The 27,077-nt window shown below is 36.3% G+C and overlaps 3 protein-coding genes across 7 annotated transcripts in view; 1 reads left to right on the top strand and 2 right to left on the bottom strand.

Annotated features, from left to right (window-relative positions):
* Fancm (FA complementation group M) overlaps window positions 1–9,116 on the bottom strand; it is a 61,449-nt gene extending 52,333 nt beyond the window's left edge. The window contains exons 1-4 of one of the 2 annotated variants that reach the window (XM_077799428.1): window positions 8,613–9,116; window positions 7,797–7,969; window positions 5,161–5,238; window positions 1,455–1,613 (exon numbers count right to left, since the gene is read on the bottom strand). In XM_077799428.1, coding sequence (XP_077655554.1) covers window positions 1,455–1,613; window positions 5,161–5,238; window positions 7,797–7,969; window positions 8,613–9,114 — 912 coding nt within the window. In that variant the 5' untranslated portion in view covers window positions 9,115–9,116. The remainder of the gene's footprint in view (window positions 1–1,454; window positions 1,614–5,160; window positions 5,239–7,796; window positions 7,970–8,612) is intronic. The other variant, XM_077799429.1, reaches the window with a different exon arrangement.
* Window positions 9,117–10,520: 1,404 nt separating this feature from the next.
* Window positions 10,521–25,877, top strand: Fkbp3 (FKBP prolyl isomerase 3). Of its 2 annotated transcripts, XM_026412654.2 has the most exons (7): window positions 10,522–10,666; window positions 12,908–13,009; window positions 14,004–14,111; window positions 21,280–21,415; window positions 22,534–22,601; window positions 23,823–23,920; window positions 25,534–25,877. In XM_026412654.2, the coding sequence occupies exons 1-7, from the start codon at window positions 10,559–10,561 to the stop codon at window positions 25,586–25,588; spliced, it is 675 nt and encodes a 224-aa protein (XP_026268439.1). In that variant the 5' UTR covers window positions 10,522–10,558; the 3' UTR covers window positions 25,589–25,877. The 2 variants fall into 2 exon arrangements, with proteins under 2 accessions (XP_026268440.1, XP_026268439.1); XM_026412655.2 differs by lacking the exon at window positions 12,908–13,009 and having other exon boundaries at window positions 10,521–10,666.
* Prpf39 (pre-mRNA processing factor 39) overlaps window positions 25,566–27,077 on the bottom strand; it is a 32,575-nt gene continuing 31,063 nt past the window's right edge. For all 3 annotated transcript variants that reach the window (XM_026412651.2, XM_026412652.2, XM_026412653.2), the window contains one exon: window positions 25,566–26,933. In XM_026412651.2, the coding sequence (XP_026268436.2) occupies window positions 26,877–26,933 (57 nt within the window). In that variant the 3' untranslated portion in view covers window positions 25,566–26,876. The remainder of the gene's footprint in view (window positions 26,934–27,077) is intronic.

Genomic DNA, 27,077 nt, shown 5'->3' with positions numbered 1-27,077 from the left:
ATAGGTCAGTCACAGGGCCAGCCTAGATTTAAGAGAAGGGGTCTGGGGATGTGGCTCAAGCGGTAGCGCGCTCGCCTGGCATGCGTGCGGCCCGGGTTCGATCCTCAGCACCACATACCAACAAAGATGTTGTGTCCGCCGAGAACTAAAAAATAAATATTAAAAAAATTCTCTCTCTCTCTCTCCTCTCTCACTCTCTCTTTAAAAAAAAAAAAAAAAGAGAAGGGAAATTTTATCTTATCTCTCAGGGCAAGAAGTGGCAAAAAATTGCAGCCACCTTTAATCCTTGCCTATGTAAATGTGAAAACATGTTGTTCTCCTACTATGAGACTAATTATGAACTACAGAAAAACAATGCCTTACCTCAGATTTCTCCTATTTAAAGTAACAACTGTCTAAGCAACTTTTCAACAGCTACAATATTGATACTTGGGAGCCAGAAATTTCTTCATTATAAGGTGGTTATCCTGTCCATTATAGGATGTTTAGTGGCTTCCAGTTATAACAACCCAAAACAACCCAATCCATGTCAGGACATTGCCATGTCACCAAATGGGCAAAATCATTTTCACTTGAGAACTGTTATACAAAGGATCAGGATGAAAAATATTAAAAATATACCTCATTACAAGGAAACTTCTGGCTGATTCTGGGTATGTTCACTTTGTGAAAATTCACTCAACAACTCACTTAAGTTTTGTGTAGACTGCTCTTTAGATAGGTCTGTGTTTCATACTAAAGTTAAAATATTTACTTAAAAAAATAAACCTGGGGCTGGAGTTGTAGTTTAGCGGTAAAGCGCTCGCCTAGCACATGTGAGGCCCTGGGTTCGATCCTCAGCACCACATAAAAATAAATAAACAAAATAAAGATATTGTGTACAACTAAAAAAATAAATATTAAAAAAAAAAAACCTGGAGGCTGAGATTGTAGTTCAGTGGTAGAGCACTTGCCTAGCATGTGTGAGGTCCCAAGTTCAATCCTCAGTACAACAAGAAAAAAAGAAAAGAGAGAAAAAAAAAAAAAGCTACAATTAGCTTTAGAAATGGTCTCTTATGTTTCCCTTTAACATAATACTTGGTTAGCACATATAAAACATGGTGCTCATTCCAAAAAAATTTCTCACATGTTAATTATATACAATGAGATACTGTATATCTCACAACCAAATTCTGAAATACCAGTTCATCCATCAAAACCCAAATTGTAGCCGGGCACAGTGACGCATGCCTGTAATCCCAGTGGCTTGGGAGGCTGAGGCAGGAGGATCCTGAGTTCAAAGACAGACTCAGCAAAAGCCAGGCACTAAGCAACTCAGTAAGTCCCTGTCTCTAAATAAAATACAAAATAGGGCTGGAAATGTGGCTCAGTGGTTGAATGCCTCTGAGCTCAATCCATGGCACCCAAAAAAAACCCAAAACAAAAAACCCGAATTGTGATTAAAAACGGCTTACCTGGATATATGTCTTTTGAATGGATACAAGTTTTTCACCAAGGGGAACAACAAGCTTTTCTACTCGCCTTTCATGAGAGTATGGCAAAATATCTGGAGAATCTTCAGAACGAAGCTCTATTTGACCAATTAGTAGATTGGTAATAACCTGTTGCACTGCCTATGTAAAATCAATCAAGTATGATTATAAATTATATCACATTAAATTTGGGGGGTTTAACTTACTAATAAAATAGCAATAAAATGTTGAAAGAAGCACTAGAAATTCATATCATTAAATTTGAAAGAGAAAAGAAAAAAGACGAGCCTATTAACCAAGTATATCACAAGTACCACAACAAGGGAAAATACTTTTGAACATCTTTTCCCCCCACAACCTTTCAAGCCAAGCATCCAAGAAATAAGAATATTAGTAAATATCCAACAAGTTCCTCAAATGTATTTTGGCACTTTCCAAATGGAAAAAAAAAAAAGTTTTAGACAAAACCAAAGTTGTAGATTAGCAAACTAAATCCCCAAAAGCTTATAAAACAGAGTCAATTTCAGAGCCAGAATTAGAACACAGGTTTCCTCATTACCTGGCATAATTCTTTTTTTCTACTGATATTTTTATGGGAAAAGCAGAGAGAACTATTAGAGGAAACCAATGTATCTTAGGAATAGTTTATAAATGGACTTGTTGAGATGGAAGGTATATACTATATCAACTTTTAATAAATTAGTAGAAATTTTTCATTTAAATTAATGTAAGTGCTGTGAATATATTTCTGGGCTAAACTTCATTCATCTAAAGCATATAATGGAACTCAATTATTAAACCAGGGAACTGGAGCAAAAAAGATATAACGTTTAGGTACAAGCAACTACAACATCAGAAGACTATAACACAGAAAATGTGATTTAAAAGTCATAAAGAAAGAAAGAAACAAAAGAAAAGGGATCCTGAAAGTGTCTAGAAATTAGGTACTCTTTTTTTAAAACTAGAATGCCTCAGGGGCTTAGTTTAAGTAAAAACTACCCTAGGATAAGAATCATATTTCAAGTCACCTTTGTATTCACAACACCTACCACACTGCCTAAAATAGTACACTGCAGTTACTGAGGATCTATATACATTCAAAATCTAGAGTGCATTTATTACTATTTCATAAAATTAAATTTCAATATTTTCAATAAATCATTAATTCGACCAACGTTCAAGTAATCCCACAGGCCAGCCACTAAATTAGTAATAGAACTAAAAATAGAATAGTCATAACCACTACATTCATGTAGCTGACATTTTAGTGGAATACACAAACAAAAAAAATGGGCAAAAGAATGAGAGGCTATGAAAAATGTCTAAGAAAAAATAACAAGATAGAGAAAGCTGATTTTTGATAGCTTAAAGTGGATCTTTCTTAAAGGAATGAAATTTAAGCAGAGATTTAGTATCTGACTGAAAAACAATTAAGCATATTTAAACAAGGGGTAAAAGAAATTTCTAAAAACATTATCAAGGCTACGGACAGGAAAAGTCTTTCAGCATGGCAGGGGTACAATAGAAGACCATTTAGAAGTACTACAACCAAGATAATATAGAATACGGCTCAAAATTCTGCATCTTAGGGGCTGAGATATGGCTCAGAGTAAAAAGTGTGCTTAACAAGTACAAAGGCCTAGTTCAACCCCATTACCAAAGAAAAATCTGCAATTTTATCATTCTCCAAATAAAGGAAACAAGAGCTCTGAAGAGAAATGGTTGATTCCATGGCTGAGACAGGAAAAATACTAAAATAAAATATCGTGTGATGCCAGAAAGTTAGGACGCACTTTAACTAGTGGGAAAGAAGCATGTCTAAAAGACACAGGAGCCATCTTGAAGGAGCTCCCAATAGCCAAAGCTGAAACAATCTGAAAAACAAAACTGCTATTAATAGTGTAGAATTGTAGGGGCTGGGCCTATAGCTCAGCACAGAGTGCTTGCCTAGCATATATGAGGCACTGGGTTCAATCCTCAGCAGCACATAAAAATAAACAAGTAAAATAGTTTCTGTTCATCAACAACTACAATTTTTTTTTAAGAGAGAGAGAGAGAGAGAGAGAGAGAGAAATTTTTTTAATATTTACTTTTTAGTTTTCGGCAGACACAACATCTTTGTATGTGGTGCTGAGGATAGAACCAGGGCCGCACGCATGCCAGGCAAGCGCGCTACCGCTTGAGCCACATCCCCAGCCCCCCCAAAAACAATTTTTTTAAAAAGAGTGTTGGATTGTAGTACATAGAATAAATATCCATTAGTCTATGTGGATATAAATAAAGAACTAAAATAATTATAATTGGAGGAGAAAAAATACAACTCTTCATTATAGAATTCAAAGTAAGAATGTAAAAGACATGGAAAAAAGAACCAATGATTAAGCAAACACCACAGAAGTAATCGTTAGCAGTGAAAACCTTAGGTAGATGTAAAACAGGATATTTACATAGTCTCGAAATATCTCCCCCACAAGATATTTATTAATCACAAAGGGGAAAATTAATTTTACAATTGAGAAACCCAAAAACATCATCTTACCCAAGTCAGGATTAGTAGCATCACTAATAAGACAAATCAATATCATGTGTTCCCTTATACACTGAGAAAGTACAACATCACTTCTAGAATATTCTCACAAAAATGTAAAACCTTACTCCATCATGAGAAATATCAGACAAACCCAAATTGAATAATATTCTACAAAATAACTAGTACCTACTATACAACAGCATGGAGATCATGGAAGACAAGAAAAGACTAAAGAATTATAAAAGATTGGAAAGGAGTAAGGAGATATGACAATCCAATGTAATGTGAGATCCTAGACTGTATCCTGGAGCAGAAAAAGAAATGGTTGTAAAAAACGGCCAAAATTTGAATAAGACTGGCAGATTAATTACTAACATATTAATGTTAATTTTATTTGATAACTGTACTATACTTATATAAATGCTAACATTGGGGAGGCTAATTAAGGGAGTTATAAAAACTGCAATTTGGGCAAATTTTTTGGACATCTGAAGTCATTGCAAAGTTATGCTTTAATTGAAAAGAACTAAACACACTAACAATTTTTTTAAATACACTATTAAGCCAGGTGCAGTGGCACACACCTGTAATCCCAGCAACTCAGGAAGCTGAGGTAGGAGGATTGAAAGTTCAAAGCCAGCCTCAGCAATTTAGTGAGGCCCTGAGCAACTCAGCAAGACATTGTCTCTAATAAAATGTAAAAAAAGGGATGGGGATGTGGCTCAGTGGGTTCAATCCCTGGAACCAAAAAAAAAAAAAAAAAAAAAAAAAACCAAAACAAATAAATGCTACTATTGAAAAATTCAGTATTTTTAACAAATAGCTTTAGGTGATTCTTATGCACACTTAATTCAGAAAAGTACTAATCTTGTGGGTACAGTAACACATACCAGTAGTACCAGTTGATCTAGAAGATAAAGCAGGAAGATTGTTTGTTGCCCAGCTTGAGCAACACAGCCAGACCCCATCTCAAACAAAAAATAAATAAATAAATAACCTGATTTAAAGAAATGCCTACAAACATAGAAGAAAAGTTAGGCCTGTTAGAGACGACACTAAAGTCAGACTATATAAATATTAGAATGGAAAAATGATCTGGCCCCATACAGAAATTCTTATTTTCTTAAATGTTAATAAATGGAAAAACATTTTACTTACCTTCATATCACTACCTGGTGTGGCACTAAGAGCCAAGATTCTAAAGTGATTTGTGTACTTGACCAGTTCTCTTACAACCTAAAAAAAAAAAAAAAAAAAATTCTTTAATTTCATCAGTCCAATGCAAAAATAATAGTAGTTCTGCTAAATAAAGTTGTTCTATCTAGTCTATTATCATTATTCCAATGGCAGTGATAGTTCAGAGTGGAACTACCACTTGTCTATTATCTGAAAAGCAAATGATTTAGGTTTAATGAGACTCATTCTGAATCCTGATTAAGACTCAGTAATATTATTTATGAAATTTTTAACATAACCCAGATTACATATGAAGAAATAACATTATACTCAACAGAGACCTAAGTAGAAATATTCTAATTAAGAACTGATGTAGTTTAGTAGCAGAGCACTTGTTTAGCATATGTAAGGCCTCCTAGGTTCAATCACCAGCATGACCCCCCCCCCAAAAAAAAACTGTTGGAACACAAATATCCTTGGTGCCAGAAGTGATAAGTTATAAGTGATGTCCTCAGATATCACTGAAGGATAAAAAATGCAACAAGAAAGATGATCTAAACAGATCACTTGTTGGATTAGTGTCTTTTAAAAATCCTTTTCTATGATAGCCAGAATTCAAAATGTTCTTTCAGATTATAAACCAGTTCTGGCAGTTCAGAATGAAATAGTTTTATTGTTATATGCCACATGTACCAACAGACTTTCCAAAATTGTTACACATGAAAAATAGGCCAAATACATTGCTTCTTATCAAGAGGGATTCTTAAGTCATCTTGGAAAAGAGGAAATGGTGCTGTGTTTTCTTAACATAGGAAGCTACATGCTTCATGGAGCTGTTGCGCCTATTGCAAATTAACTCTGGAATCTTTGCGTAGCATAAACTCAGGACTATTTGGTTATTAACAAATTCAAATCCATGTTTGATTGTATGCAATAAAATCATAAAGCTGGCAGTTTGAAAAAAAACCTAATGCCTAGAAATTTTTTGAAAATAAATAAGTTAAATATAACTTACAAAATTAATCCCATATAATTATAACAATTTTTTAAAATATCCCTATAAAGTGGAAATCTCAATACATAATTGAAAAGACATATACATTTCCTGGATATATTTCTTTTTGTTTGTTTAAAGAGAGAGTGAGAGAGGAGAGAGAGGGAGGGAGAGAGAGAGAGAGAGAGAGAGAGAGAGAGAGAGAGAAATTTTAATATTTATTTTCTAGTTCTCGGCGGACACAACATCTTTGTTGGTATGTGGTGCTGAGGATCGAACCCGGGCCGCACGCGCTTGCTACCGCTTGAGCCACATCCCCAGCCCTCCTGGATATATTTTAAAAGATCAAATATAAGAAAGATGAGGGTTTTCCTCAGGATATTAGAAATAGAGTACAATAACAAAGTCTGCAAGGAAACTACAAATTCATAAAATAGCAGGTGAAATCATGTTTTCACATTAAATGACGTTAACTTTCTCTAATTTTTCCCTTTGTTATTCTTACTCTAGACCCTCTTCCTAATATTGGCAGCTATTACAAAAAGTTTAGTTACTACCTAGATGCTGATAATTCCCAAATACTTCTAGCTCAAAACTCTCCACTGAGATCCATATTATCACCTAGTGTCTAATGAATATCTTATACATGGATTTTTCTGAGACACCTCCAAACTCAATGCATTTAAGATGGCACTCAAGAGCTTTCCATGCTCACCTAAATCTGCTCTGCCTCCAGAACTTTCACATATTCAGTTCTCCAAGTCAGAAACCGGGGAATTATCCTACTTTCCTCCTATCTCACATCAGATACTCTGCCTTTAGCCTTCACCCCTCCAATCTCACAAATTATATCACCTCAGCTAAACATTTTTTAATGAGTATCTACCATTTATATCCCCAGTGGCCTATTAAGTGCTTTCAAACTATCAAATGCCTTCACAATGTGGTCCTTAAGCAGAATAGAAGAAGTAAAGTTTCCTCAATAAAAGAGGTAAATAGAAGGTTAATTCCATTTAGTGAAAGAGATGAATAACTTTTACAACCATATTCCACCATTTCCACCTTTATACTTTATATCCCTATAGTACTCAAGTGGAAGGCACTGTTAGGCATTCTGCATACATTATGTTTTTTAATCCTTAGAAAAATGATGTTAAGTATTATCCTATCCAGTTGCCAAAGAATGGCCCCACAAATCTACTACCAATCTTTGGATTAGCTTAGTTTCCAAACACTATGAAGATTCTACTTTATGTTTTATCTATTTACTTTTTAACTAGTGCGTTACTTTATGCCTAAAAGTTGGGTTCATTTTGACATAATCATACATGCATGTAATTTATCACCCATCTCCTACGTTAAATCACTACCCCAACCATAACCAGGCTCTCAAAATCCACATCTCACGCTAGTGGTCTTGTTAATGTTTAAAAAAAAAAAAAAATGAGAGTAGAGGTATTTGAGTGGAGAAGGAAAATTATTTACAATCACCATTTGTTGAGATCATAAATAAATCTAAGGCTTTTAGAGTACCATCAGTAAGTTCCACTACTAATAACTATCCCCCAAAATACTCCTTAACAATATGGGTAAACTACTAAATATTATTTTACAAAATTATTACCTGACAATAAGCATAGTTTCCAAGAGCCTTATGAGCTTCATCAACAACTAGACACTTTATATCAGCAGCAGGACAAGCTCCTCTAGTAAGGTCATTTACCATGATCTGAGGTGTAAGAAAAAGGACTCTCTTACTGCACCATATTTCCTTCCTGGTGAAAGCTTGAGTGGAACCTGTAAATAAAGTGAAAGTCTATATTTTAAACTCCAGACTGTTTTTTTTTGTTTGTTTGTTTGTTTGTTTTTGTGGTGCTAGGGATTGAACCCAGGGCCTTGTGCATGCTAGGCAAGCACTCTACCAACTGAGCTATATCCCCAGCCCCAGACTGATATTTTTAAAACAAAAACAGTCTAGCCTATCTTCAAAATGTAATCATGCTTTAGGAATGTGCTTAAGTGGAGAACAATGTAACAACTCATTGAAATGCTACATGTTAAATCTCCAATTTGCCCCAAATGTCAAAGAGCATCATTTAAATAGACTGTCCTTATAATTCCTGCAAAATGGCATAATGTTAGAAGCGAAGCAAATTCTTCAATTGGGAAATCATTCTTAGTAAGAATGCCCAAGGGATATAATACACGAATGCTTCAAAATACTGACAAACCACAGGGATTCTCTGAAGGTTTAATAAACAATCCTGTTCATCAGTGCTGGGCCTACCACATTCCGAAAGAATGTAAGATGAGAATATTTGGATCTAGTAAGTATTCCACATGCATCAGGAATTTCTTTAGCTCTATTTCCACCACAACGTATGTTCATCCCTAGAAATAAAGCTCTTATTTTCAAATCAACCCATCCTTTCTCAAATACCTGTCATTTCGGCCATGTGGGACTGTGGGATACCCATCACCTGGTAGCAAGCCTCGATCTGCTGTGTCACCAAGGGTTTCGTGGGGGCCATAAAAACAACCTTGCCGGAAGGAAACCAGCGGTAGAAATTGTACATGACCACGGCGGCAATAAAGGTCTTTCCCAGCCCGGTAGGAAGACACACCAAAGTGTTGCAGAACAGAGCGGTCCTGGAGATGCGCAGCTGGTAGTCCCGCACAGGGTAATTAGTGGGGTAGATCCACAGGGCACCCGCTGAGGTGCAGAACCCGCCATTCTCTAGACTCAGCTGCCGCTCAGCCTCGTACACTGCGACTAGTAACACATCATCGTCCGACTCCGGCTGAGACGCAGCCGCGGCAGATAAATGAGCCTCTGAGCAGGCCTGAGGCCGTTCAGTTCCGGAGCTGCAACTAGGAGTCCCAACCGATCGGGAAACGCTTGAGCCCCACGTCTGGAAAAGCGTTCTTTGCCGTCCACTCATGAGGCTGAAGTCCACCAAAAGCTTATTTCAGGAACCGAGATCCACAGCGGTTTTACCCGCTCAGTTCCGAGCTCCATCAGTTTCCTGCATACAAAGCTAAGGAACCAGAGGGCGGAACCACAGCTAGGCATCCAGTTGAAAATGCCGCCGCTGAGTTTGCGTTGGGAGTACGATTGGCTTGCTTTCCGGAAATACTCCATGACCTCCTGGAGACGCATGCGCATTGCTAAGGAGTTGCTCTAAATTTAGTCCCCTTCACAGTTTTAGCAGACTCTGAATTTGAGTTCCGTTTCCCTCGATTAGGTGTCTGCGAGTCATTGCGAACGTGATACCGTTTACAATGATTAAAATAAATGACCTTGAGATCCCGGAGACAATGGAATGCTCATAATTTTGTGAAGTTAACGTTATTGAGCACTTAAGTCAGGTGATGTGGTGAAAATCAAAATAGCGTGGATAAAATTAAGGATATATCTTATTCCTCTCTCTAGACTGAGAAAACTGCCTGATCGTTTCACTGTGTTGGGATTGGCAAGCCATTATTCTAACAATTTACTATTCAAAGGAAAGTGAATGTAGGCTGGTCCCGTTATTCGTTAGAAAATTAATAAAAGGTATTCTGAAGTTCCACTATTTCATCTTTACTACAGATTTAGAGCAGTGAATTTAGATGTGCGATTACTCTACCGTTAGTTATAGCCTACCTGGACTTGGATGCAATTCCTGGCTTCTCTACTTGAAACCTAATGACTTAATGTACAAAATTTGTTCCCTCTTGTATTGATGAAAAGTACAAATACACCACGTAGCTGCTATAAGCATTAATAATGCCACCCATCATCAGTAAGTCGCAACCTAAAGTACAGCTTCTTTATTTTATTCAAATTTCTGAACAAAATTTTCGCTTTTCGTTAGGAAGAAAGGGGTTTGTATTTAGGTTTCGTTTATGTGAGCTTTAATAAGGAATTAGCTTGGTATGGATTGTTCTAATAGACAAGGACAGAGCCAATTCAGAGATGAATCATTAGGATGTAACTAGCTAAAAATGAGATTAGGAGTCTGAATGTTGTTTTCTTTAAGCAGGTTATAGACTGGACCTTTAAGGCATAGCAGGCCATAGTAATTAATAGTGTGGATAGTGGCTGGTAAACATCACTACCATCAGAGGTCGCCCCACAAGAGGTCCAAACGAGAATATAATACTGCGGGACGTTTTCTGCGCAGCCGACCGGCGTGGCCACTTTTGCAGGGTTTTAACACCCACTCAACAAAGAAGCCCTCAATAGCACGGCCTTGACGTCACTCAAATACAGGCACCAATCCCACCCGGTAGCGCAGTGACCACGCCCCGTCAAGCTCCGTGCGAGCCCACGCCACGCCCCAGGGGCGGGGCGGCGCAGAAGTGAGGCGGGCTGGCTCAGTAAAGCAGAGGCGGCGGGGGAAGATGGCGGCGGCAGTTCCACAGCGGGCGTGGACCGTGGAGCAGCTGCGCAGTGAGCAGCTTCCCAAGAAGGACATTATCAAGTTTCTACAGGATCACGGTTCAGACTCGGTACCAGAGGCGGCTGGGAGGCCGGGCTGGCTCAGCTGAGGGACGCCTCACCCCCCCTGGAGATGCCCATGCATTCCGTATTCCTCTGTGCCCCCGCCCTCGCCCTCCCGCGGCCCGTGGCGCGGAAGGTCGGAGCGGCCCCAGTGCGCTCCCGCCCCACGGGCCGGCCCTACTTCCGCGGGGGAATGGCCTTATTTTCTGAGACATGCAGGCTGCAATCGCTAAATTAAAACTCCATTGGGATCCTTAAATGAGGGTGGAGGCCAGAAAAAAGGAACCCGGAGATGTTGGTGGCTGAGGCGGGGAATAGGATTGGGTGAGACCCTGGAGCGGAATGCTGGCTACTAGGGAAATGGAGAGGAATTTGAAATTTACGTGGGAACTGTATGTGCACCTTGCTTTCCTCACCAATTCACTGAATAACAAACATTAATCCATGTGATTTTTCAAAAGCCTGTAGATTGTGGTTGAACTTCTTAGAAAAATATTGAACCATTTTCATCATTGTATTAACGAAGTTACGAGTACACAGTGGTCTCCCAGAGTTATAAACAATCAGATTAAGAAATCTTTTTGGTATTCTTTATGATGTGTGCCCTAAATTTTTTTAGCATAGTTTCTATCATAACCACCCAATTGTAGTCTCTGGTTATTTTTGTCAGACCTGACTTTTTTTGTCCTTCAGAAATGAAGATCCTTTATAACCTTCATAATTGCTGAACTACGAGTCATTTAAATGAATTTTCTCTAGTGATCATTCACGTATTTAAACCTATGTTTTAAAGTTATTATTTTCCTGCTTTTGGGAATCGGTGGAAAAGACCCTATGTCAGGGATCTTATACCATTTTAATGAAATTATTTTCTCTTAAGCGAGTAATATTTCAACTGAAACAATAGAAATGAGTACAAATATTGTAACAATACCTCAGTATTGTATTTCATTAAATTCTTATAAAACAGATCATACCAATGTGAATCTAATGTCATGCAGGCCAAAGTGGGACAATTCCAGAGATTTGTATTATATTTATATAACATTAATCATTTAAATGCGTGTTCTCTGTGGAACATTCACTTACATAAACCTATATTTGCTATATTTTACAGTCATCATTTTATTGATTACATCCAAGAGATGTTTATATTTTAGGTATTTTTCTTGAACTTTTCCTAAAGTCATGAGTGCTATGCAACTGATTTCTAGATAATCAACTTTATCTCCTTTCTCCAGTCAGCCTTTATCATTTAGAACATTTCTTCAAAAGAAGGAAAGCAAAAGCAAAGGGGGAAAAATGGAGTAGTGATAATGTTAGAAAAACTGAAGGACTAGGGATGTAGTTCCGTGGTAGAGTGCTTACCTGGTATACCTGAGGCCTGTTCAGTTCCCAGTACCACAAAAAGAGAAAGAAAAACAGGAGACACCAAGGGACAACTTTGAAAAAGTAATAAAATGGAGAACTCTAATAAGGACCACAAGTCAAGAAAGGAAGCAAAATAAAATAAAATGACATCATGAAAATTATTTGACATTAACATTACCTGATTTTGAGATGAACCTGCCACAACTTGATGTTTCAGTAGTGGTATTTTGGTGTCCATTTGTCAACTTACAGTCTTATATTTCAAAAAGAAAAAGAATTCTGGTTACTGTGAGCTACTTAATACATTATAGCTAATAGTTCTTACCATGCAACACACTTTTAGCTAAATGCATTAAATGGATTATTGCATTTTATCCTTATCACAGTTCTTTAACAGATTCTGTTATTAATCTTTCACTACAGATATGGAAGGCTTTGTCCTCTGTACAAGATCAGAGAGGTGGATTTTAGCCAAGATAATATGACTTTACAGCCCATATATAGATAGATGATTCTGGCTATCTTAACCTGTTTGTAACTCATTCTTAACCAGCTATGGGTTACGGATAGGTTAAGAGAGCCATGCCCAGCATAGCTACAGGCTCCCAAAAGCATTTATTTCATTTCTTCTTTATTAATACTTTTGAAAACATAGCTAACATTGAAAGATCATTTGCTAATTTTTTTTGTTGTTCTTTTTGAGACAGGGTCTTACTGTATTGCTCAAGTTGGTCTCAAACTCTTAGGCTCAAGCAATCCTACATCAGCCCCCTCAAGTAGCTAGGACCATAGGCCAAATAATCACACTTAGCTCTAAACCTTATCTTAGAGCCTTCTTGAGGGGAATTATTTTGAGTAACCAGCTTTTTTCTTTGTAGTTTCTTGCAGAGCATAAGTTATTAGGCAACATTAAAAATGTAGCCAAGACAGCTAATAAGGACCATTTGGTTACAGCCTATAACCACCTGTTTGAAAGTAAGGTGAGTATTTTTACATCCTATGAGCAGAAATCATTTTAGAAATTTTATTTCCAAAGAGAGGTTTTAAATGCATTTATTTGCAGAATTGGGAGTTTTTCCACCTGCAGTCTTTCTTAATTACAATCATAATTGGACTAGCTATCAAATCTAGCAAAACTAACCTGCAGTATGACACATGTTTTGGTATTTTGAGGGTTTTGCTTTTTGTTTTGTTTTGTTCTGTTTCTGTGGACTGGGGATTGAACTAAATTGCCAAGTCTGGTCTTGAACTTGTGATCCTCCTATCTTGGCCTACTGAGTTGCTGAGATTACAGGTAGGCACCACTCTGCTCAGCATCTTTTGGTATTTTGAAAGGGACCAGATTTTTAAAAATAATTTCCTGACAAAAGATTCTTAAATGATAAATCCATTAGTCATTTGGTATTATCATATGAAGCATTTACACTGTATATAAAATGTTATATGGAGGAAAGTAAGGTCCATTTCACTATAGAATTTAATGACTGGTTCTGATTTAAGATGAGCCTTTAGAAAAACATTTTAATGTATTCTCTAATATTTGTTCACTATGAAATGATTGTCTTCCACAGAAAATAATCTTTATTAAGAAGCTGTTTGAAGACTGGGGATATAGCTCAGTTGGTAGAGTGTTTGCCTTACCCTGGGTTCAATGCCTAGCACCACAAAAAAGAAAAAAAAAAAAAAAGAAGCTGCTGTTTGAATAGTATTCATATCTCACAAGTCTGAGTTGGCTTTTCTAAAGGTCATGTTTCTTATTTCAGAATTTATATTGTTAGCTAATCTTAGCATCATGCTTTATTAAAATACTTAACATATTTCTTCCTTTGTTCTTAGGTGGTTTCCTTAGGTGAATTAAGTTTGTGTTATATAACCTGTATTCATCATGCAGATGCTTATTGAGAGGCTTAAAATCTGAATGCCCCTCTAATGTTTAGCCTGTCCTGAATGTTAATGTTAGAATATTTTTTACAGCGATTCAAGGGTACTGAGAGTGTAAGTAAAGTGTCTGAGCAAGTTAAAAATGTGAAGCTTAATGAAGATAAACCCAAAGAAACCAAATCTGAAGAGACTCTGGATGAGGTTTGTCTATAATATTTTCATCTTTTATTACTCAAGTCAATTTTAGAAATATTGTTTCCTTCTAGCACTGACTTTTCAGAGGGATGGTTGAATACAGACACTATTACTGAGCCAAACTCGGAATTCTGGTATGCCATCTCTCTTGGGTATTAGGATAGAAATCCAAAGAATCATTTCTTTACAAATAGTAGCCTATCTTGTGAAATACTTCTTTGTATTTAATATTGTCTCCATGTCTGGCCAGATCATCTGAGCTTTGAAAGCTATTTAAAGGACCTGATTCTCTAGCCAAATTGGACTGAGTAAAAGAAACTTTTTTTTAATAATTATTTTTAGCTTTTTCTAATGTACATGGTATCCCTGGCAGTGGAAATAATCTAATCCTGGCTATACAGTATGGATTCATTTGTCTCATCTTTCCCAGCCCAGATTTTATATTTTGATGCAAAGATTTGAAGAACCAGATAACAGCATTTCTGCATCGAAATCCTTAAGAGCTACATGAATAGAGCTAAACTGACTATAATCTTTGCATTTTTTATAACATATCATTGAGAGCAATCTTGGTAATAGTAATTTATTTTTAGTTCTTATAAACAGGTATGGCCTTTTGATGAAGACATAGCATTTGGGTATTTGTGGACAGTGTAATTTCAGGTAGACATATAGATTTTTTTTTATTAAAATAGTTAATTTTGCATGATCTCTTCATATTGGTTGAAAAGCACAAATTAATATTTGTGGGTATATACACACATAAAATATTTTGGAGGTTTATCACAACTAATGTTTGGTAAATGTAATATCTCCTGAGCAGAATTTCAGCAGTTACTAAGGTACATAGAACCATAATTACTAAAGGGTTGCAAAAACAATTGGCAGCATTACCTTCCAGAAAATTGGGATGAGGGTGGTATTAGGAGACAGATGTTACATCCTTAAAGGGTCAAAAAAAAAAGAATTCCAAATGAAAGGCAAGTTTTTAAGGCCTAAAGACAATATAGAGAGGTCATATGGGAGTCCTAAACTCATTTTATTTTTCTTTTTTCATGATACTGGGGATTGAACTTGCACATGCTAGACAGTACTCTGCCTCTTATCTCTAGCTATCAGCTGTATGATTTTCTGTAAGAGTTGTAGTTATAATCATTCCCTTCTTCCCTACTTAAAAGTTCTGTGAATGTTTGACTTTCCTTTTCCTTCACATGACTGTAATTATAACCATTCCTTTCTTTACAGTTTAAATGTTCTCCCTTCTCATACCTCCTTCAGGACTAATGCTCTCAAATATATTCTTTCTTTTAAAATCTATCCCATTTCCATTTTAAAGCAGCCAAGGCCTCAGAAGTTGTTAGAAAAGCTGATTTCTTGCCTTTAATTTTCTTCATCCATTTAATATAAAAATGATCATTCCAGTAAGCTATGTAAAGAATTATATTTAGTAAATAGTAAAGTAATACTTTGCTAACCATACCCTATTAAAAAAGAAAAGCTTTAGTACAGTAATTCTGTGCTTTGTAGAACTATACTGTTCAATACAGTAGTCGCTACTTTTGTTATCAGCTTTTCATCACTGACAAAATACCTGAGTTAAACAGCTTATAAGGAAGAAAGGTTTATTTTGACTCACAATGTTGGTGGTTTCAGCCTATGGTCAGTTGGTCAGTGGCTTTTCATCCTGGTGTGAGCACTTTGTGGAGGAAGCCCTGAACTCATGACAGGAAGCAAAGAAAAACTGGAAGTGTCTAGGGTCCCCCAGTCCCCTTTCACAGGGCCCCACCTTGTAGCACCGTAAACTGGGGGCCAAGCCTTCATCACATGGGCCTTTGTGGAACATTCATCATCCAAACTATAAGCCAGGAGCGGTAGCCCACACCTGTAATCCCAGCTGCTCGGGAGGCTGAGACAGAAGAATCACAAGTTCAAAGCCAAACTCAGCAACTCAGCAAGGCCCTAAGCAACTCAACAAGACCCTGTCTCTAAATAAAATATTTTTTTAAAGGGATAGGACTGGGGTTGTAGCTCAGTGGCAGAGTGCTTGCCTAGCAGGTCTGGGGCACTAGGTTCAATTCTCAGCACCACATAAAAATAAATAAATAAAGGTATTGTGTTAATCTATAACTAAAAGTATTAAAAAAAAAAAAAAGGACTGGGGATGTGGCTCAGGGGTTATGCACCCCTGGGTTCAATCCCTGATTTTAAAAAAAATCTAAACTATAGTACTAGCTTTATGTTGCTACAGAGCACTTTGGCTAGTTCCAATTTAGATTTACTTTAAGTTACTTTCTTAGTACACATTTACTCAAGCTGTGGCTTTTGACTTAGGGGAACAGCCTACATTTCATTGAAAGTGGTAATCCTCAAACTGAACTGATTAGCCTATGGTTAGTTGGTCATTGGCTTTTTATCCTGGTGTGAGCACTTTGTGGATGAAGCCCTCACCTCGTGACAGCCGGGAAGCAAAGAGAAACTGGCAGGGTTTGGGGTATATTTGCACTATCCACACCTTACTTTCTCTCCAGAAAATAGAGAAAATACCACTGTTCTTCTGATAGTTAAATGAATTAAGTCACTTGTATTAATACCTGACATCCCATATGTACTCGAGAGGTAGAGAAGTGGTTAAGATCATAGACTAGATATCCAGTCTGCCTGTTTCCAATCCTCAACCATTCAAAAGTTGTTAGACCTTAAGGGCTGGGATGTGGCTCAAGCGGTAGGTAGCGTGCTTGCCTGGTATGCGTGCTGCCTGGGTTGGATCCTCAGCACCACATACAGGCAAGGATGTTGTCCTCCGAAAACTAACAAATAAATATTAAAAATTCTCTCGCTCTCTCTCGCTCTCTCTCCCCCCCCTTAAAAAAAAAAAAAAAAAAAAAAACAGTTGATCCTCTGAGTCTTTGCCCATCCTTAAAAATAAAAAAAGTTGTTAGACCTTAAGCAGGTTACTTAACTATTCTGTCTTCATGTTTCCTTTATGTATTACCTACCTTATAAGATAGTGACTGTTTTAAGAGTTAATGCATGTGAAGCATTTGAAATAGTACTAGATACGTAGAGGATGAGCAGAAATTAACTATTTTAACTGTTAACATAAACGTTAACTATCATTATCACTATTTCTTGAGGTGTTGTGGTATAATGGAAAGAACAGGGGCTTTGGATTCAGACAAACCCCTACTTCTCTACATCTAACTACCTATGTGAATAAATTCCCTGAACCATCTGCAAAATAGTAAGTGGGTGATATGCTCTTCAGAGAACTGTTGTTAGGTTAAATGGGAAGAAAAGTATGTGTTAAATGACTGGCAAATAATAGGTATTTAATGTCTAATTTCCCTTTCCATTACTTAGTGTAGAAGTATATATATTCTAAGGTTTTGGCGCATATTGGATAAAATATAACAAACAGATATTAACCCATTTATCAGATTTTTTTAAGGCGGGGGTTTACTGAGGATTGAACTTGGGGGTGCTCTACCACTAAGCCACATTCCCAACATTTTTTTTTTTTTTTTGAGACAGGGTCTCACTAAGTTGCTTGGGGCCTCACTAAGTTGAGGAGGCTCTCTTTAAACTTGCAATCCTGCCACAACTTCCCAAGTTGCTGTGATTATAGGTATGTACCACTGGGCCCAGCTCATCATATTTCTTGATATGTTAATAGTTTTTAGTTGAGGCACTGTTCAGCCTGGGCAGTATCTTTTGGAGTTATGCAGTACTAGGGATTGAACCCAGGGCACTCAGCACTTTACATTCCCAACTCTTAGTTTTTATTTTGAAATAGGGTTTCCTTAAATTGTCCACGTTGGTCTTGAAGTTTTAATCCTCCTGCCTCAGTCTCCCAAATCGCTGACATTATAGGTGTGTACCCCACACCAGTCTTAGGGGTTTATTTGTTTTTGTGCAGTAGTGGAGGTTGAACTCTGGTGGCTTTATCACTGAACTATATCCCAGCCTTTTTAAGTTTTTTTTTTTTTTAATTTTATTTTTAAGCCAGGTGCTAGAGGTACACAAGTATAATCTCAGCAACTCTGGAGGCTAAAACAGGAGGATTACAAATTCAAGGCCAACCTGAGTAAATTTGTAAGACCTTGTCTCAAAATTAAAAAGTGTGTGGCTCAGTGGTGGAGCACTCCTAGTTTCAGTCCCCAGAACCAAAAGGTCTCCCTAAGTTTCTGAAGCTAGTCAAACTTGCCAAGACTGGCTTCTAATTTGAGATGTTCTGCCTCAGCCTCCCAAGTAGCTGGGATTAAAAGTGTGCACTGTTAAGCCTGGCAGTTTTCTAGGTCTGTAAAATACGGTGAACTGGAGGTATTTTTAAATTATTCTTCAGTAACGCTAAAGTAAAATTGACAGCAGGATATTTTTAGAACTACAGTCCCAGAAAATAGACTTTTCCATAAAGAAAACAGATAATTTCATATCAAAGAATTTAATGCTGAGAATTCCTTGCTTGCATTCACCCCACTTAAAACAAAAGATACTTGATAAATACATAACTATATTAAATCACTTTTAAATGTTCTTAATAGAGACTTTTAATAAGAAAGTTTTCAATTTTCTTTCTAGTGGTATATTTCTTCAATCTTTGTTTTAATGAAAATTTGAATGTGTATTAATCTAAGTGGTATAATTTATAGTATATCCTAAAGGGAAGCTGGATTTTTCTGAAAAGATCACATAAGACAGTATTAAATTATTGAGATTATCAAGTGCTTATTTTGTTTGTAAACCACATGTTAATTTCTAGCCCAAATCATAAGAGTAGTAATCAAAATGCCAATTTATTTTTAGTGGATATTCATGAGCTGAAGATATATTTTCTCCTATGTAAGAAATTATTCATTTTCTTCACCATTCAACATTTCTTAAAAATCAAGTATATTGTAGACTTAACATTTTCTAGTCTTGGAGTAATGACATTTTGTATGAACAATTAATTCTTTGTTGTTGGGGCTGTTCCAGGCTGAAGGATGTTTAGTAACATACCTGGCCCCTACCCACTAGGTGGCAGGAGCATCCTCTCTTCCCCAGCCCTTCCCAGTAGTAACAATTAAAAATGTCTCCAGATCATACTGAGATGTCCCTGGGGAAGCAAAATTGCTTGTTTTGAGATCCCCTGATCTAGACCTTAGAGTTAAGAAATTGCAACGTGGGGCCTGGGATTGTGACTCATTGGTAGAACACTTGCCTGCCACCTGTGAGGCACTGGGTTCCATTCTCAACACCACATAAAAATAAACAAAATAAAAGTATTCTGTATAACTACAAATACACACACACACACACACAGGTATGTGTGTGTGTATATATATATATATCATATATTTTTTTTTTTTTAAGAAATTGCAACATGTGTATCAGGTGTTGCAACAGAGGTTTACAGAAGGCATTGTAGAGACACAAAATTATAGCTGCTAGCTCTATTAACAGTGGATAGAATTCTACAGATAAGGAACCTGCATGGCATAGGCCTTTCAGCATACAAGTGTAGCAGTAATAATTAATTTCACTCCAGCAATTGAGTGGAGGACTGACATTGTCAAAAGTAAACACAGACTTTAAAATGGTGAAAACGGACTTTTTTCAGTCTACTGGCAATAGGGCCTTTTGAGGAAATAAGTGAAACCCATCTGGGTTTGCTATCCAGCCCTTGAAGTTTCAGGCTACTGATAACCTCCTACACATATTAGGAGACCGGGGCCCTATCAAGTGGTGGCTAGAATGATTTTTTATACAGCTTTGAGTTTTCTCAGGCAGGCAGGCAGGCATTTAAGGAGGGAGAGGAATCATCCTAGAAATTAGACCTTGAGGGCTGGGGATGTGGCTCAAGCTGTAGCGCGCTCGCCTGGCATGCGTGCGACCCGGGTTCGATCCTCAGCACCACATACCAACAAAGATGTTGTGTCCGCCGAGAACTAAAAAAATAAATGTTGGAAATTCTCTCTCTCTCCTCTCTCACTCTCTCTCCTCTCTCACTCTCTCTTTAAAAAAAAAAAAGAAAGAAAAAGAAATTAGACCTTGAGCTGTTTGAAACTGTTAGTGCTTGTTTAAGACTTCACAAGTCTAGGTTTAGAGTCTAAGGTCCAGAAAAGGCTTATGGATAGTGGTTAGAGTTTGGTCAAAGAGAAATCTTTATCAAAGAGGAAGACTATTTGCAGGAAGATCAGACTTCTACTTGTAAATTTTGAAAAGAAATAAAACTAAGAGAAGTGAAAGTGAGTAAAAATTTATGACTTCACCCAAAGAAAACACTATTTCTTTTGCTTTCCAAACTTGGGAACCAGATAGATTCGAAGTTCTTTAAATCCAGCCGTGTCTTCTCTTCTTGTATTATGAAATTTAGGAACCAAAAACAGATTTGGATAATGCAGATCCCTCCCTTTCTGAATGCAAAAACCAAACAGATTTAGGTAAAGAGAATACTTTCACATTTGCTGTAACTCCCCTTCACACCCCAAGATTCTTGACAGATCATCTCCTCTATGCTCTCTTCACTTATGATTAGGTTATCCTGTAGCCACCGGCGCACCCCCACCCCCAAGATCCTGATAATTGTTAGACTGGTTGGGCAATTTTGGTAGGTAACTTTGTTCTTTGTGTGAACTTATTTTCAAGTTCAGATACAAAGGCAACATCATTGTATTTCCATTTTTACTGAACATAATATCTAGCAATAATTATTGCTAAAACAAACCTTTGGAAAAAGTCACAATATTTTATTCATTGCCTATGATTTTATAGGAAATTAGTAATTATTATTTTTCCAACCCTAAGAAATAACTGACTTCATTTTATGGTTTGTTGAATAATTAAGACTCTTGCCAGGTTTCCAAGATGCTGGAAGTTATTTGAAATTAAATTGTAGGTGGGGCTGGGGTTGTGGCTCAGCAGTAGAGCGCTTGCCTAGCATGTGCAAGGCGCTGGGTTCAATCCTCAGCACCACATAAAAATAAATAAAAATAAAGGCATGTGTCCAACAACAACTAAAAAAATTTTTTAAATTTTAAAAATTAAATTGTAAGTATAGAAGTTACTAATAATTTCATCCCAGATGTAAAATGAGATAGTTTCTTTAATTCATAGAAGTTGACTAGAGGTAAAGTACTTTGTCATCTAAGAAGGGCATAAATTAATAACTGTATGTTGATTTGTTTATTTTTAGGGTCCACCAAAATATACAAAATCTGTTCTAAAAAAGGGAGATAAAACCAACTTTCCCAAAAAAGGAGATGTTGTTCACTGCTGGTATACAGGAACACTTCAGGATGGGACTGTTTTTGATACCAATATTCAAACAAGTAAGTCTTAATGTAATCATACTTTTTGCCTTCAGACATTGTCCATTTATATAGTAGACAGGATAAGCAGTTAGTTGGCAGTGCCTTTTCCTTGGTTGCTAGCCTTCTTTCTTCCAGATGTCTTTTTGCACCTATGATTTACTTGGAGAAGGACTTCAGTTCATGGATTATTGTCTGGCTGAAGAACTTATGATTATTGGAAAGCAAAAAATGACGAACAATAGTCTAAATATGGTTAATGTCTATTTTAGTCCATTTTCTGTTGCTCTAACACATTGAACGCCTGAGACTTGGTATTTTATGGCTCACAGTCATTGCTGCTCCAAGCATGGTGGAAAAGTAGAAAAGCGTGAATATGAAGGGGATGGTCCTAGGCTTGCTTTATTAATAATTCCCTCTTATTAATAATTCCCTCTTAAGTAACCAATCCAGGCCCACAAGAATACTCCTCTGAGAAAATCACGAATCCTTAGTGGCCTAATCACCTTTTTTTTTTTCCCTTTGTAGTGGTGGGGATCGAACACAGAGCCCATGTGAGGCACGCACTCTACCAGCTGAGCTATATTTCTAGCCCCTCTTAATAGGCCCTTAATAGCCTTCTTAGTAGGCCCAACACTGCTGCATTGAAGACCAAGCCTCAATACACCATGGCAACATCCCAAAGTGATTCTTTAGTATTTTAATATAAAAGGGAAAAGTGTGCTATTTTAGTAGGATAAATATAGGTCCTAATCTTCTACTCTTCATTTAGATCATTATTTTTACATTTAGAATTTTTTTTCTTTTTATCTATTTTTGCATTACAATTCTTAATATACCATTATACAATAATTTGTTATATCTCTGATTATATATAAGGTATGTTAACACCAAATTCACATCTTCATAATATGTATTTTGTATAATGATGAGGGTCTCCTTTCACCATCCATGCTATTATTCCCCTCTCTCCCCCTAAAATTTTCTTGATGAATATACCTGGCTTTCTGAGTTGTTATTCCTTTTCAAATATATTGCATTACAATTCTGAGGTCAATTAAATCACTGTTTCCACTGGATCTTAATTTCTTAACACAACTAGAGTGTATCATTAATTAAAAGAAAAATCTGTTTTACAGGTTCAAAGAAGAAGAAAAATGCCAAGCCTTTAAGTTTTAAGGTTGGAGTAGGCAAAGTTATCAGAGGAGTAAGTAAAGAATAAGTTGCCTTATCTATATAAAAAAACAGGGGTATTGCCTACCTCAAATCTGTTGAAAGATTAAATGGGCATAACCAAGTACAAAATATAATAAGAACTCAAATTAATTTCTTCCATGTCTAACCCTTTTAATATTTTTCTTCATAAGGAAATTCTTTGTGAGAATATTTGACTTTAAATTATAATCACCAAGAACATCAAACATTAACAACTGAAATGTCTATTTAAATAGTTGTAAGAATTCTTAACATAATACCTTTATACTGTGGGCAAATGTAGTTCAGACAATTATATCCAGAACCCAAATCAGAATATAAAACATCTTGAAACTAAAGGTTTAATAACATAACTTTTAACTGATACCTGCTTATACTATATATCAAGTTCAGCAATTTTTCTAATTCTATAACTTATTTGCATACTGGTAAATTTCTTCTAGTTCATCGTATTATTAATTTCCAGATATAAAAGACCTTTATCCCTTGAGTTTCATTTGATTGTTGCATTTCAACAGAGTATATGATGTTTAGAATATACTCTATATTTTGTATCCTAATACTTGAACTGTTTAGATAACTGGCTTTAAAGTCCGAAATTTAAAAACTATGGGAGAAGCAACCCAGAATCCTTTATATAAAGTTAGTTTTACGTTTGTAACAAGACAGTTTGGTAATCTTAAGTTTTAAAATGCTTCCTAGTTTTTCCCTACAAAAATAAACTCCTGAGTTTGTCCTATGATGGGTAAAAGCGGAACAGTTTTTTAATAGTGGTACTAATAACAAACTGATGCTGCATGTCGCAGTACAAAAGTGATTTACACTTGAGTTTGAAATCACTTTTTTTTTTTTTTTAGAAAAGAGTGAGAGAGTGAGTGAGAGAATTTTTATTTTTCAGTTTTCGGCGGATACAACATCTTCGTATGTGGTGCTGGGGATCGAACCCGGGACGCACGCATGCCAGGCGAGAGCGCTACCGCTTGAGCCACATCCCCAGCCCCTGAGTATCACATTTATTAATAATATAGCCTTATTTTTTTTTTCCTATTGGGGAAATTGAAGACAAAGTTTTAGGGATTCAACCAAGGATCTTACCCTGAGGACATAATAAAATCCAAAAATCCCGTTTAAAAAATTTATCTACATTTGCTGTTCTTATATTGTATGTATTTTTTGAAAAACATTATTTTTTATTTTTGCTCTTGGCCTTTAGTGGGATGAAGCACTCTTGACTATGAGTAAAGGAGAAAAGGCTCGACTGGAGATTGAACCTGAATGGGCTTATGGAAAGAAAGGACAGCCTGATGCCAAGTATCCTTTTCCCCCCTTCGTAATGAAAGGAAAAAACAAAAACTTGGGAAAGATCACCTGAAAGTGTTGGGAAAGATGCTGTCTAGTCTAGGATCCAGATGAGAAATGACAAATCATCTCCAGACTAGTCTTCAAGACTGTCTTGCTTTGTTGCCCAGGCTAGCCTCCAATTCCTGGGTTTAAGTGATCCCCCCACCTCAGCCTCCTGAGAAAGTTGGGGCAACAGGTCCATGCTACCATGCCCATGGATAATAACTTCAGCACTTACTATTGGTACAAATTATTCAGGCTTCAGCTAGACTCATCCTTTTTGTCTCTTATTCAAGTTCTTATTTCCAAGATCTTCACTCTGAATTTTAAGCTTTCATCTTTGAAAGACAATTCTTTTTTTTTTTTTTTTTTTTTTTAAAGAGAGAGAGAGAGAGGAGAGAGAGAGAGAGAGAATTTTTAATATTTTATTTTTTAGTTCTCGGTGGACACAACATCTTTGTTGGTATGTGGTGCTGAGGATCGAACCCGGGCCGCACGCATGCCAGGCGAGCGCGCTACCGCTTGAGCCACATCCCCAGCCCGTGAAAGACAATTCTTAACAGTTTACTGTTTGAAGGATTTACTTCAATAAGTTACAATGTCCAGTACAAACAATTAAAAACGGGGGACAAATAGCTCGTGGTAATTTTATTCTACATTATAATTTAAGGTTATTAACTAGTAATTAGAACACATATTGGGATTACAAGTGTAAATGAAGACAACCACAGGACTGAGTAGTGTTAATAACCATTTATTATCAATACTTAAGACAGCACTTCTCTGATAGGCCAAGTTTGTGAACATTTAAAAACACAAAACGGCAAAATGACTCCAGACCATTCATTCAGACCAGACCAATTCAGCAGGTAAATGGGAATGTAGTTATTGTTATTGCTGGTTCCCTTCCTGTTGGCCCAGTTCAACTTCTAAATTTTGATGAAAAAAAATTTCTTTACAAGTTCTCTATATAGTCTTTTATCAGTTAAACTTATTTGAGAATAGTTCTCCGCCTTTCAAAACCAGATGGCCACCTGCAGCTTCCTCTCAATGTGAAGAAATATCTTTAAGACTAATCTGGTACACATAAATCACACCCTTTTCTGAATTCGGCATCTTTAAATTCATAGTAAATACCATGAACAACCTCATAAAACTGATATACAGCATATATACTCAGTAGAATACAATGACTTTTTTTTTTTCCTTTTAAATTACTGGGTGGCGCTAATTTGGCAGTATTAGTGAGGTATCTATATCTAGGTTAAGGGGGAACCAAGTAAAAGTTCAGCTTAACCTAGTTAGCCTACATTGATAGGTTATGATAGGGATCTCTAGGTTAGTTATATATTAGCTTCTGAATAAACTACAAAGCTTTTCCTTCTAGAATTAATTATTGGGCTGGGGAATGTGGCTTAGTTGGTAGAATGCTTGCCTAAGCATGTGCAAGGCCCAGGGTTCAATCCCTAGCACTGCAAAAAAAAAAAAAAAGAAAAAGATTAATTATTGATGTCTTACATTGAGGTTACTGGGGATTGAAAAGAGGTACATTTTTATCAAATTTACCTTGACTTTTTCAACAGAATTCCACCAAATGCAAAGCTCATTTTTGAAATAGAATTAGTGGATATTGATTGAAATAACCAAGTACTTGGGATCTAAAGATGACAACAACGATAAAACTTGCCCTTGAAACTGAATTAGAGCTTGTTTCTGTTATAAGGGAAGAGTCAACTGAGTCAACTGGAAAATTCAAAGAGTTAAAATTTATTTACTTGACCCCAACTTTTAAGAAATGTAATCCTTTATAAGTCCCTGAAGTCTAAAATATTTTATTATAGCTGCATAAAACATTGGTTAAGGAGAAGAACTGCTTGGCCTTTTACCTCATGTAAACTAAAAGGCTCAATAAAAAATGTCTCCAGTATCTTGATTTGACTGCTTTATTGGTATTACTGTATTAATGTTCTGATTAGGTAAACAGAACTAGGGACTTAGAAGGCAATAACTAAATAAAAATTACCTAGACAGCCTTGCCAAGGACATTAAATGACTGTAAAAATCTTTTTAAGTATCCGGGAATGATGAGAAGTCAAAGACGCAAAGCAGAAAGTTAAATAGGCTAAGAAATCTTGGCAATAATAGCTAAATAATAGGGAAAATTCATTTCAAGACCAGTGAACCATTAATGCCAACTATAAAGTACTAGATGCTCCCCCCCCACCCACACACAAAATAAATTCATAAACAATTGCTGGATGAGTCTTCAGTTTTATTACAAAAATGAAGATGATCAGTTTGATCAAAATGAAAGCTTGCTCACAGTTTTACATGAATAATCTAAATACAAAGTCTCCTGGAACAACATACTTCTGATATGATTTTCATTTTTAAAGGGATGCAAACATGACATTTTCTCATAATCTATTCCAAGGCATATTTTAATATTGTATCTTTTCTGCAGTTAACATCCAAGTTCACAAGTATAACTGAAACACTCAAGACAACCTTGTCAGCAACAGTAAAAATCATTTTTTGTCTGTTTTTACAAAGGAGGTAAATCCCTAATAACCAGCCCTTGCGTGTTTTCAGAATCTTGTACTATACTGACATGATCTGCAGTCAGTTTTTCCCTACACTTAAGGCTACAAAACTGTTGCAAATGCATTGCAAAAGAATTCTAGACCACTTAATGAAAAAATAAAAAAAATAGTTCTCCAATAAAAAGTAAATTTTATAAATGGTAGGAAATAGTATCTGGTAAGCTACTAACTGACATTTTCTCCTATTTCTAAACAAATCATGTTACACAGAAACGGAAGACAAGTTATCAAATACAACAAGCTTATGCTCTGTTTACATCCCTCATTTAAAAAAAATAATTTCATACTTTTAACATATTCCATCTGAAATTTACATTTTCCCATCAGGTTGGAGGGGGAGGATAATACTGTCCATAATTCCAGGGATTCTGATAATTGTACTAAAAAAAAATAAAAAATAAATGTTAGCATTCTTGAACTATGGCTGAATTCCAGAAATAAAAATTAAAGCAACTACATTTAATAAATGTGTTCTAAGACTTGGCCACAGACAGTGAGTTGTTCTCTTTTAAAAAACATAAATA

The sequence above is a fragment of the Urocitellus parryii genome, chromosome 6 (assembly GCF_045843805.1).
Source record: "Urocitellus parryii isolate mUroPar1 chromosome 6, mUroPar1.hap1, whole genome shotgun sequence".
NCBI lineage: Eukaryota > Metazoa > Chordata > Mammalia > Rodentia > Sciuridae > Urocitellus > Urocitellus parryii.
The sequence above is the reverse complement of the archived record's forward strand: the minus strand, read 5'-3'. Positions and strand labels throughout refer to the sequence as shown.

Excerpts from the sequence above, each read along its gene's own strand:
- Fkbp3 (XM_026412654.2), top strand. The coding sequence starts at position 10,559 with ATGGCGGCGGCAGTTCCACAGCGGGCGTGGACCGTGGAGCAGCTGCGC. Across the intron at positions 13,010-14,003 it reads ACCACCTGTTTGAAAGTAAG|CGATTCAAGGGTACTGAGAG; the intron begins GTGAGTATTTTT and ends TATTTTTTACAG. Across the intron at positions 23,921-25,533 it reads AAAGGACAGCCTGATGCCAA|AATTCCACCAAATGCAAAGC; the intron begins GTATCCTTTTCC and ends CTTTTTCAACAG.